The sequence below is a fragment of the Sceloporus occidentalis genome, unplaced genomic scaffold (assembly GCF_023333645.1).
Source record: "Sceloporus occidentalis isolate IW3139 unplaced genomic scaffold, rSceOcc1.0.p SCAF_7, whole genome shotgun sequence".
NCBI lineage: Eukaryota > Metazoa > Chordata > Lepidosauria > Squamata > Phrynosomatidae > Sceloporus > Sceloporus occidentalis.
The window spans coordinates 98,153,865-98,166,527 of NW_028316987.1; the positions used below are offsets into that span (position 1 = coordinate 98,153,865).

At 54.0% G+C, this 12,663-nt stretch overlaps 1 protein-coding gene across 1 annotated transcript in view; it reads left to right on the forward strand.

Moving 5' to 3' along the window:
• AGAP3 (ArfGAP with GTPase domain, ankyrin repeat and PH domain 3) overlaps positions 1-12,663 on the forward strand; it is a 93,149-nt gene that overhangs the window by 50,665 nt on the left and 29,821 nt on the right. Inside the window, 6 exon segments of the mRNA XM_089533991.1 lie at positions 3,094-3,152; positions 8,588-8,675; positions 9,519-9,604; positions 10,226-10,367; positions 11,028-11,162; positions 11,491-11,618. Coding sequence (XP_089390117.1) covers positions 3,094-3,152; positions 8,588-8,675; positions 9,519-9,604; positions 10,226-10,367; positions 11,028-11,162; positions 11,491-11,618 — 638 coding nt within the window.

The following is a 12,663-nucleotide window of genomic DNA, read 5'->3' on the forward strand; positions in this document are numbered from 1 at the left end:
ATCGGTCTTCTCCCCAATGGAGGACCCTCCATCCAAGTGGCTCACGGTACCAAGACCTGTAGCTGCTTCCCTGAGATGGTGGTTGGACTGCCACAACATGTGCACCGGGATGCCCTTCCATCAGCCTCAGCCCCAACTGACTCTTGACAACCGACGCTTCCCTGGAGGGATGGGGCGCCCACCTGCTCGACCTGGTCGTCAAGGACAAGTGGTCTGCCCAGGACAAGCTTCTCCACATCAACGCTTTGGAGATGCTGGCTGTAGAGAAGGCACTGAGGGCATTCGAATCCACTGTCGCAGGCAAGGTGGTCCTCCTGAGGATGGACAACACCACCGTGATGTATTACATCAACAAGCAAGGAGGCACCAGATCCAGGACCCTGCTCGACCTCACGCTCCGCATCTGGGACTGGTGCATCCAGAGACAGGTGCTCCTCCAGGCGATTCATCTTCCCGGAGAGGACAACGAGTTGGCAGATCGCCTCAGCAGATCTCCGTCGGTGTGCCACGAATGGAGGCTCCATCCCGAGACGGTCAGCGACCTCTTCGACCGGTGGGCAACCCCCCGGATCGACCTCTTCGCGACCAGATGGAACAGCCACTGTCCCCAGTTCTGCCCCAGGAAGCGAATGGACGGATCCCTCGGAGACACGTTTGCCTTCCTCTGGACGGGAGAGCTCCTCTACGCCTTCCCTCCGTTCCCTCTCATCATCAGGGTGGTGTCCAAGATGACAACGGACCGTTCGCATGCGATCCTGATCACCCCGTGGTGGCCGAGACAACCTTGGTTCGCATCCCTTCTCCACCTCTCCAGGAGATGCTTCCTCCACCTCGATCTCCGCCCGGACCTGCTGTCGATCCAGGACGGTCGGATTCTCCACCCGGACATCGACAACCTGCCACTGGTAGCCTGGAGGATACAGCCCTGGCCGCCCTGCCGGACGCAGTGAGGACGGTGATCCGGGCTGCAAGGAAACCTTCCACCCAGCGGTCCTACGCCCTGAAATGGAGGAGGTTTAGCCTCTTCCTTGATCGAAAGGGCTTGTCTCCTGCTCAGGTGTCTACTCCAGTGATGCTGGAGTTTTTGATGGCGCTTTTGGATGAGGGGTTGTGCCTCGCATCCATCAAGTGCTATTTGTCTGCCATTTGTGCCAAGTACCAATTCGGGGGGAGGGCTTCCTTTTTCAGGGATCCCTTGGTGAAGGGGTTCCTTAAGGGATGTGCTAACTTGTATCCTCCTGTGTCGGTACCAGCACCGGCTTGGAGCTTGGAGGCGGTGCTGGACGCGCTCCAATCCAAGCCCTTTGAACCGATGGCCACAGCGGACTTGAGACTACTGACTTGGAAAACCGCCTTTCTTGTGGCCATCACCTCTGCCCGCCGTGCGGGCGAACTATGTGCCTTACGGAGGGACCAGCCCTTCCTGAGGTTTCACAAGGACAAGGTGGTCCTCCGGACAGACATTACTTTCTTGCCGAAGGTTGTGTCTGCTTTCCACATGTGCCAGGACATTGTGTTGCCTACTCTTGCATCCAACCCGACTTTGGATGCGGAGCGAAGCCTACACTCTCTTGATGTCAGGAGAGCTCTGGCTTTTTATTTGGACAGAACTGCTGCCTCCAGTCGCTCCGAAAGACTTTTCCAATGCTACTCGGAGCCAAAGAAAGGGTTGCCTGTGTCTGCTCAGAGGTTTTCCAAATGGGTGGCCGGTACCATCCACCTCTGTTATGAACTCTTGGGCAAACCTCTCCCTGGCAGGGTCCGGTCCCACTCCACAAGGGCAATGTCAGCATCCTCTGCATTCCTGTCGGGGATTCCCTTGGAGGATGTCTGCAAGGCTGCTGTCTGGTCCCAACCTCTGACTTTTATTAAGCATTATAGGTTGGACACCAGAGCCATCCGAGACGCAGCTTTCGGGAGGGCTGTGTTGGTTTCAGGGTTGCATTGACTGCACTACTGATGGTTTGTGTTTCAGCACCTATGTACATATGCCACTGTTTCCAATTTGTTAAATGTTGGTTTGCACAATTTCTATGGGACTGGTCTTGCACGACCTTTTGTTCCCTTCCCAGGTCTAGCAATGTTATTGCTATCTTTGGTCTGTGCATCAACAAGAGACTGACTCGTTTTATGGTTCAAAGTGTTTATTGTTCCAATAAATACACCTTGGTTTACCATAGCTGTGGTGTCAGGACACTCCCTCCGCCGCATACCTAAGCTTGTCAGTCTAAACCCATTTGTATGATTCGCAGAGACCACGAAGAAGAAGGACAGGTTGCTTACCTGTAACAGTATTTCTTCGAGTGGTCATCTGCGAATACATACAAATCCCACCCGTCCATCCCCTCAGTGTCCTGCTCTTATTGGCTCTTCCATCGCCTGCTTGGCGAAAAAATTGCGGAACTGGGGAAAGAGCGGGAAGGCAGGGGCCTTATAACGGGTGAGCGGAGTTACCGCCAAAAAGTTTCTATATGTTGCAAAGTAAACTTTGCCCAGTGATTCCAGAAGTTTCCGAACAGCACTGCGCAGGCGCAGTGAAACCCATTTGTATGTATTCACAGATAACCACTCGAAGAAATACTGTTACAGGTAAGCAACCTGTCCTTGCTATTGCTATTACTTGTCTGTTGGCTTGACAGCTGTGGCTGCCTGGAGGGAGAGTCCTCATTGGGATGCCCAGTGTCAAAATGTCCACGGAGGCTGCTTGGCACAGCCCCCTACCATTGTTGCTGCTGCCCCTGTTTTCTTTCCTCTCGGGTGTTTTGGGTGGCCACTTTGTCTGTCCATTTCCCAATGGGACGGAGGTGGGGGTGGAAGGGGCTGGCCAGGCACCGGTTTGGGGCAGTTTGGATTGGGGCAGAGTGTGGGGAGGAAAAGGGGACACAAATGGCTTTAAACCCACTCTGGTGTGGATGGGATTCCCTCCCACCCCCAAACTGCTGCACTGCCCCCTGATGTGTGGGGCAGACCCAGCCGCCGCCACCCCACCGCCTTCCACTCTTGCAAATGCTCCCTCTGCCCCTCTGTAAATGTGGGGAGAGGTTTTGGCCCTTTGGGTCTGCTCTCATTTGGCTCTCTCTTTCCTCTCTGCAGACTCCTTCGTGAACAGCCAGGAATGGACGCTCAGCCGCTCGGTGCCTGAGCTCAAAGTGGTGAGTGCCTCCTGGGTCACAGGGGAGGGGGGCATGGTTTGGGGGAGGGCTGGGGGTCTGTTGCCATGGGAACGGCCCTTTTTACTTGCCACCAAAGCGGGGGGGGGGGCAAGCTCCAGCCTTGGGGGGTGGGGGCTCAGCCAAGGAAGGGTCCCCAATGGATATTTTTTACAGGGGAGTGAATGAAAACTGGCAGCACATTAAAAAGTCTAATAAAACGTACTAGATTATGAACACAAAGTTATGCATTACGCGGGCGCGCTTTACGCGGCTTGAGCATACGCACTCCAGCCGCGGGGCGTGCGTGGGGCAGAAGGGGCGGTGCATCCCATTCAATTGAATGGGTGCGCACACCCGTTGTCCCCTGTGCGCCGCTGCGCCGCCGCGCCGCCATGCACGAGCCCCATTGTTTGCAATGGGGCTTGAGCATAGGCGGAAATTGCCTTACGTGGAGGGATCCGGAACGGATCCCCGCGTAAGGCGAGGACCCACTGTAGTTAGAAATAGTAGTCAAATAGTGCTGCTGGGAGGGTGGTCTTCAACCCTTAGGGCTGTTTGATAAGCCCCCAAGCATCGGGGGGCTGCATCTGCCCCAAAGGGGCTGTGCGAGAGGAAGGGGGTCTCTTTCATCCCACGCAGTTGTCGTGATCCCACTTTGGCTGCCATCAGACATTACAACACTGTGGAATCCTGAGATTTGTGGTTTGATGAGACACTGGTGCTGTCTGTCAAGGGTTCAAAATACCGTGCAACTACCAATCCTAGTACAGTGGGCTCTTGGTATTTGCTGGGGTTTGGTTGTAGGATCTCCCATGGATATCAAAACCAGTGGATGCTCAGGTCCCATTAAATACAATGGCATAGAGATGGTGCCCCTTGTATAAAATGATAGAATCAAGGTTTTCTGTTTGGCATTTACATCTATATATATTGACTTTTTCAAACCGTGGATAAGGAATCCGTGGATATGGAGGGCTGAGTGTATTCCATAGGATTGTGGGGCCTGATATCAGCCAAAATGGGATGGAACTGCTGCAACTGTGGCCCCCGAAGGGAGTTCCCAGGGAGGGCTCTGACCCGGCTTTGCTCAGCTGTCTGTGAAGGGAAATGGCGCCACCTCCTGGGCGACAGCAGCACAGCAACTTGCCAGTGGCAAAAGAGCAAGGGTCGCAGGCAGCCTGTACAGCTCCTCGCTTCACCTCTGTCTTCTGTGAGGAGTAGGCTCTCTGTCCAGGAGCGGGAAGGGCTCGTTCTCTCGTTCGCTTGCCAGCTGGAGGAGCAGGCCAGGAGCAGCCAGACTCTGCAGGGGCCAAGCCTTGTGCTTCTCTGCAGCCTCATGTGTGGCTCCTGCAGCACAGCACAGGATTGTGCTGCAGGACTGGGCTCAGATGATGTCTTCCAGCATGGCATGGGGGGCTTGGACGATGGCCCCTTGGGGTATCTTCTGACTCTAGGACTCTGTCTGATACTGTGACTGGCATGTCTCATGGCTGGAGGGGCTGGTGTGCCCCTCTCATCCCTGCCCCGACACAAGCACTGGGGAAGCACATGGGGGGCATGAAGGCCCTGAGAGCCCCCTTCCTGGTCTGGCTCTGACCTCCAGCTGCAATTGCACCTTTGGGCTCAGTCTGCCAGGATGGGGGAGAGCAGGTGGGGAGCCACAGGTTGACTGGGAAGCTGGCTTTTACTGGGCAGCATCCAAAGGGAAGCCAGGAAGGAGTCTGCAAGACCTAATTTCTGGATCCTCTGGGGTTGTGGTGATGATTCCTTTGGATCCCACCTTTCCCCCATAAGAGGACTGATTGAAGGCATCTTACAGTTACTAAAACTAGTAGAGATTAAAAGCTGTACAAGAGCATCAAATGTTATTTAAAAATAATAAAACAATCTATAGACATAAATCATTTTATAATCACATCAATAAAAGAGTCCGTTCCTAAAAGGGTGACGGAATAGGGAAGTTTTTCCTTGCTGGCTGGGAGCCATCCTGTCTCCCCTGAGAGAGAGTCCTTGAGTCTGGGAGGAGCGTCCACCAAGAAGGCCCCGCTGTCCCCCGTTTTCCCACCATATGAACCTGAGAACGTGTTGGAAAGAGAAGGGCCTCTCCACACGGAGCTCTAATGGGCTCATTTGGGAAGATGCGGTCCTTCAGGCAGCCTGGGCCTAAGTCCTGCAGGGCTTTAGAGGTCGTAACTAGCCCTTTTCTATTGTGGCAGCCCCCACCAGTGGAGTCCCAAAAGGGGGGCTGTGTACTCCCTTTGACCAGCCTTAATTAACAATCTGGCTGCAGCTCTTTTGACCGTCTGAAATTTCAGAACAGTCTTCAAAGGTGTTACAGTAGTCCAAATGGGAACTGATCAAGGCAAGTGTCCCAAGGAACAGGGGCAGCTGGTGCACCGGTTTTCCCTGAGCAAAGGCCCTCCTGGCCGCAGCTGAGTCCAGGAGGGCAGCCAAGCTGCTGACCTGCACCTTCAAGAGGAGCGTAACCCCATCCAGCACTGGCTGGATCCCTGTTCCCTGACCTGCCTTTTGACTGACCAGGAGCACCTCTCTCTAGTCTGGATTATATTTCAGTTTGCTCTCCCTCGCCCAGACCATGGCCAACAGCATGCACTGGTTCAGCACCGACAGCTCCCTTGGAGTTGGATGAAAAGGAGAAATAGAGCCAGGCGTTGTCCATACACTGGTGACACTGGTCCCAGACCTCCAGACAGACTCTCCCTGTATTTTTCTACCCGTTGAATGAAAGAAAAGACTCAACAGACCCCTGCCCCAAAGGCCAGCGGCTGTGGAGTGAATCATAGAATCATAGAATCGTAGAGTTGGAAGAGACCACTAGGGCCATCCAGTCCAACCCCAATCTGCCATGCAGGAAATCCAGATCAAAGCATCCCTGACAGATGGCCATCCAGCCTCTGTTTAAAGACCTCCAAGGAAGGAGACTCTATCACCCTCCGAGGAAGTGCATTCCCCTGTCGAACAGCCCTTACTGTCAGGAAGTTCCTCCTAATGTTCAGGTGGAATCTCTTTTCCTGTAGCTTGCATCCATTGTTCCGGGTCCTGTTCTCTGGAGCAGCAGAAAACAAGCTTGCTCCCTCTTCAATATGACATCCTTTCAAATATTTAAACAGGGCTATCATATCACCTCTTAACCTTCTTTTCTCCAGGCTAAACATCCCCAGCTCCCTAAGTCGTTCCTCATAGGGCATGGTCTCCAGACCCTTCACCATTTTTGTCGCCCTCCTTTGGACACGCTCCAGTTTCTCAATGTCCGTTCTGAATTGTGGCGCCCAGAACTGGACACAATATTCTAGGTGGGGCCTGACCAGAGCAGAATACAGTGGCACTATGACTTCTCTTGATCTAGACACTATACTTCTATTGATGCAGCCTAAAATAGCATTGGCCTTTTTAGCTGCCGCATCACACTGTTCACTCATGTTCAACTTGTGGTCTACTTGGACTCCTAGATCCCTTTCACACGTAGTTTCATTCAGCCAGGTGTCACCCATCCTATATCTGTGCATTTTATTTTTCCACCCTAAGTGCAATACCTTACATTTCTCCGTGTTGAATTTCATTTTGTTAGCTTTGGCCCAGCTTTCTAGTCTATTCAGGTCATTTTGAATCTTGATCCTGTCCTCTGGGGTATTAGCTTTTCCCCCTAATTTGGTGTCATCTGCAAATTTGATAAGTATGCTCCCAATTCTGTCATCCAGGTCATTGATAAAGATGTTGAATAGCACTGGGCCCAGGACAGAGCCCTGTGGGACCCCACTGGTCACTTCTCTCCAGGATGAAAAGGAGCCATTGTTGAGCACCCTTTGGGTTCGGCCGGTCAACCAATTACAGACCCATTTAACAGTTACTTTGTCTAGGCCACATTTTACAAGCTTGTTTGCAAGAATGTCATGGGAAACCTTGTCAAAGGCCTTACTGAGATCAAGATATACTATATCCACAGCATTCCCTTCATCTACCAAGATGGTCATTTTATCAAAGACGGAGATAAGGTTTGTCTGGCATGACTTGTTTCTCTGAAACCCATGTTGACTTTTTGTGGTTATGGCATTGCCTTCTAGATGTTCACAGAGGCCTGTTACAGACAGCCAAAATAAAGCTGCTTCGAGTCACAGTGGAGGTATGGTGTTTCAATGATGCATGCGTCCTTAAGAGTCCAGAAGCCACACCAAAGCCACGCTCCAGTCCTTAGGGCTGGAGCGTGGCTTTGGTGCGACTTCTGGACTCTTAGGACGCATGCATCATTGAAACACCATACCTCCACTGTGACTCGAAGCAGCTTTATTTTGGCTGTCTGTAACAGGCCAGACTCTCTGTTTAATGATCTGCTCCAGAATCTTTCCTAGAACTGATGTCAGACTAACTGGACGATAATTGTTGGGATCCTCTTTCTTCCCCTTTTTGAAGATGGGGACAACGTTTGCCCTTCGCCAGTCTGCTGGGATCTCTCCTGTTCTCCAGGAGTTTTCAAATATGATTGCCAATGGCTCCAATATTACTTTTGCCAGTTCTTTTAATACCCTTGGATGGAGTTCATCTGGTCCCGGAGACTTAAATTCATTTAGATTAATAAGGTGTTCCTCTACTATCTCTTTACTTATTCTGTGCTGAAATTCCCCTATTCTGTCCTCTGCTCCATTATCCTCAGGTTGAGCTCCCTTTGCCTTTTCTGAGAAGACTGAGGCAAAGAAGGTCTTGAGTAATTCTGCCTTTTCTCTATCTCCTGTTAGCATTTTGCCATCTTCTCCATTCAGTGGCCCTACCGTTTCCTTCTTCTTCCTCTTGCTGCGGACATATCCAAAAAAGCCCTTTTTATTGTTCTTAACCTCTCTAGCAAGCCTGAGTTCGTTCTGCGCTTTAGCTTTTCTGACTTTACCCCAAAACATGCCTGCTATTTCTTTGAATTCCTTTTTCGTGATTTCCCCCTTTTTCCATTTCTTATACATGTTCCGTTTCAAACTTAACTCGGTTGAAAGTTCCTTAGTCATCCATCCTGGTTTCTTGAGACACCTCCCGTTTTTCTTTCTCACTGGAACTGTTTGGAATTGTTCCTTCAGTATCTCCCTTTTGAGAAAGTCCCATCCGTCCTGAACTCCTTTATCTTTTAGTATTTCTGACCATGGAATCGGGAACATGGGCGCCTCTTCAGGAAGCACCTGTCAGTCAGTGCTTCCAAGCCTCATCCCGGCAAACCAACCCAGAACAAGAATGTCACGGCTGATAATATCTTGCTCCCACCCACCCCCTCTCTCTCATTTGGTTGCCACCAGTTCCTTTGGCAGGCCTGGCATGAAGCACACACCCCAATCCCCCGCAAGAAAAGAAGGATGGGGCTGCCCCCCTTTCCCCCAAGCCCATTCGTGTGCCTGCTGTGTCCCCATGCAGCTGTCCTCAGCCCAGCTTTTGTCTTGCAGGGGATTGTGGGAAACCTCTCCAGCGGGAAGTCAGCTTTGGTCCATCGCTACCTGACAGGCACCTATGTCCAGGAGGAGTCCCCTGAAGGTGAGCCGGAGGGCAGACGGCGAGGGGGGAGCCTTGCAGGGGCAGCAAGGGGTCACCTCTGTACACAAGGATAGAACGTTTGTCGGCCTGTGAGTGTATTGCCTCATCGTTCACGCAGGGCTGAAAGCCTCTGTGGGTCTTGGTCCCTCCCATCCCTGTGGGCATTTCTGCCTGGGTTTCTCCATAAGTGGCCCTGGGTCTGCTTTGCCCTGTCCTTCTCAGGTAGGGCTGTGAAGGGAAGGGGGCCATGAGACAGTGCACCCTAATGCATGTGTGGGGGATTGAATGGATGCCTTCCTCTGGGTCACAATCACTTTTCCTTTGGGAGGGTCTGCACCACCCCCACCACCCTGCAATCTTCACGCGATGAGGAGGTGGACTGAATGGACCCCCCCCCCCCCCCAATTGGGGCCATTTGGGACATTGGGGCTGCTTCAGGACTCAGAAGTGACAAGTGGAGCTTTGGGTTTGGAAGAAAAGGCCACTTAAGGGAGCATGCAATCCCTGCTGGGGGAGTGGGGCCAGCCCCCAGACCCGCACAAGTTGGCCCCTCAGCCTAGTCACCAGAGCCACAGGGGCTGCTTTCTGACTCAAGACCTCCTGGTTGGTCCCTATCCCCTGTTTGGCCCATGGCTGAAGCTGGGATACAATGTAGGCTTGCGCCCCGGGGGGGGGGGGGTTGTTGAGGGGCCATGACCATCTCCGGCTGTGGTTGGGGGACCCAGGGGAGTGAATGCCTGTGGGGGGAGAAAGAGAGGACCCCCTCGCCCCTCTGAAACAGGACGCAAAGCCGAGGAAAGGGCCCTAACTTTGAGCCTGATGTTCTTTATCCTGCATCTCCAGGTGGCCGGTTCAAAAAGGAGATTGTGGTGGACGGCCAGAGTTACCTGTTGCTGATTCGAGATGAAGGAGGGCCTCCCGAGCTGCAGGTGAGATGTGGTCCTAGCCGAATCCCTTGTGCTGCCAGTGGGTTGGACTGGATGTCCCCTGAGGTCCCTTCCCACTCTGTCATGCTATAGCTCCCCCCAGGAGCGGCAGCGAGGGGGGGATAGACCCATGAGCACAATGGCTTTGAATGACCCTAAACAAGCCCTGGGGTGGAGGCTGCCCCCCCTCTCTCTCCCTCTCTCTCCCTCTCTCTCTCTCGGGAACTGGAGTCAGGCCAGGGGCCCCAGTGCAAAGTGGGGCTATTCATGAGGGTCTCTGCCCCCCTGAGCCCCGATTCTGCAAGTCAGCCAGAGACGCCACGCAGAAGGTGGATCCGGCTTGTTTTCTGCTTTTAGGCAGATTACAACGTGAAGCAATGGTCTCGGCTCACACGAAAAGAGATTCCACTTCAACATTAGAAATAACCTCCTGCTGTCCAGCAGTGGAATATGGACGGCCTTGAAGGGTGGTGGGCTCTCTCCGTCCTTGGAGATCTTTAAGTGGAGGTTGGATGGGTATCTCTTAGGAGTGCTTTCCCTATGTGGCTGATGTGGGTCCAGCTACATGACCCTTGGGGTCCCTTCCAACTCTTAAGATTTCCCAATTCTCTCCTCTCTCTCCAGTTTGCAGCCTGGGTGGACGCAGTGGTCTTTGTCTTCAGCCTGGAGGACGAGATCAGCTTCCAGACCGTCTACAACTACTATTTGCGCCTCTGCAGCTACCGCAACACCTCCGAGGTGCCCATGGTGCTGGTGGGCACCCAAGGTGAGCAGGGGTGTGTGGAGGCTGTGGGGGAACACCTGGGGGTGGAAGCAGGTGGTCTGCCCTTTCACTTTACCCTGGGATGCCCCCCCCCCGCCCTACAAGTGTGGGCTGCACCACTGCAGAGTGCAAGGGATGTGGGGGTCCCACGAGGGAACACTCCCTGAGGCCTATTAAAATGGAAGTGGCCACACGCAGAAGCCAGGTAACCCTTTCATCAAGACACAAGGGCTGGACCCCTCCCCAAGGCTGACACTCCCTGGGCAGGAACCTCTTGGTCAGGAGTATGTGGATGTAATGCAGTGTGGGGGGGTGCTGCCCTGAAGAGAGGGGGCAGTGTGTCTCTGTGGTTCCTTCAGTAGTGCTGATGGCAGCCCCTCACCCTCCTCAGAGCAAGAAAACTGAGCATGCCTGGGGGAGTTGCAGAAAACTGAGCCCCCCCCCCCATTTCTGTGCACACTTAGTGCAAGAGTGAGAGTGTGTTGGAGTTCCCCCCAGTTCTATGTGCAGACAATGCCCCCCCACCCCGGCAGCATGGCGGCAGTGGGTCCTTGGCCCCCGGGGGTCCCTGGCTTCCTTAGGAGGGGAGGGGTGTGGGGAGGGTGCTGGCCCGCAGGGCCCATCCCCCTCTCTGACTGGCTGCTGACCGTTTGCCCACTGCAGATGCCATCAGTGCCACCAACCCCCGGGTGATAGATGACTCCCGGGCCAGGAAGCTCTCCAACGACCTGAAGCGCTGCACCTACTACGAGACGTGTGCCACCTACGGCCTCAATGTGGAGCGGGTCTTCCAGGACGGTAGGTGCAAGGGGGCAGGAAGGGGGCCTGGGGGGTGCAGGGGGGGCCGGCCGGCTGTGGCTCACACACTTCAGTCACCTTTTCTTCCGGCCAGCTGCTGCACCAGGTTCCAGAAGGTTCCTTTCGCCAAGCAGCAGTTTCCAACCTCTGCAGTGCTTTGAGGGGCTGGGAGGGAGAAAGTGGGTGGCACCCACCCACCCACTCACCCGCCCTCAGAGATGGGTCCCTCCTTGAGGAGGAAGGAAGTCCATTGCCCAAGCAGCACCCCCTTCTTCCCGCTGCCCTCCTCCCAGATGGCGTGACCTCCTTCTCTCCCTCTCCCCCCCAGTGGCCCAGAAGGTGGTGGCCCTCCGAAAGAAGCAGCAGCTCTCCATTGGCCCCTGCAAGTCGCTGCCCAACTCACCCAGCCATTCCTCTGTCTCGGCCGCCTCCATCCCCTCCGTTCACATCAACCAGGTGAGGAGGGGGTCCTGTGGGGAGGGGGTCCTTCAAGGGGCCCAGAGGACTCCCTCCAAGAGAGGGAAGAGTGGGGAGGGGAGGGGGCTTCTCACAGGTGGGGGGTGCCTTGGGGTCTGTCCTCAGACCCCTTCCAGCTACCACTTTGGACTCCCCCCCCCCCCCATGCCTCAGCTTCCTTCCTGGCAGACTGGTCTTTGCCCTGACCCCCCTCCAGTGTCCCCTTCTGGCAGCGGGGGTCTGCCATTCCTTTCTGGTGTTTGTGTGTCTGTGAAGAGAAGGGTGTGATGTCAGGAACCTTTGTTGAAAAGCGTTGTTGCCTTTATTAGGTCAATGAGGTAAGGTATGCATTGTGGAGTAGATGGAATAAGGCAAGGGTCTGTTGGGAGGGTGAGAGCATGGAATGTCGGGAGAGGCTGGTGATTGGCTGGCACTCTGGGGCGGGGTTTTGAAAAGGCTGATGGTTTTTGCAGTGAGTCCGAAGTTGGCCAGAATGGGGCCGCTGGGAGTTAGAGTCAGGGTCGGAGCTGGGGTGCGAGTGAGGGGCAGTGGCAGGTGTGGGTTAGGGTCAGGGTTCATAGGTATTGAACTGGTCTTCTGTTTAATAAATCCTTGCTTTGGTATTATTTCCTTCTCAGAGGACACTACAAAGGAGATACTGGGAAGCCTGTGTTCATGGTGTCTCTGGTGGCAGCCATTAATTCACGGTGGTGGTTTCTGGTGGGGGGGGGTCACACAGACAAATAGCAAAAGTACATTTCTATACTTAAGCACTCCCTCAGCGCTTTACAAAGTGTAAGCTAATTGCCACCAACAAACAATCTGGGTCCTCATTTTAGCCACTTCCTCGGAAGGATGCAGTCCTGACAAAGACTCTCCCTTGGGCCACACAGGCATCCAAAGGGTCCCAGGGAGGGTCTCTGCCTGCACCCCACTCCTGCCCTCACCGATTGTGGGGTTCTCTGCACTCAACCCCTCAAACGGAAAGCCTTCTATGGCGCTCGCTGCAAACGGTCAGCGTGAGAGACTTCCCTGACCCCCGCCT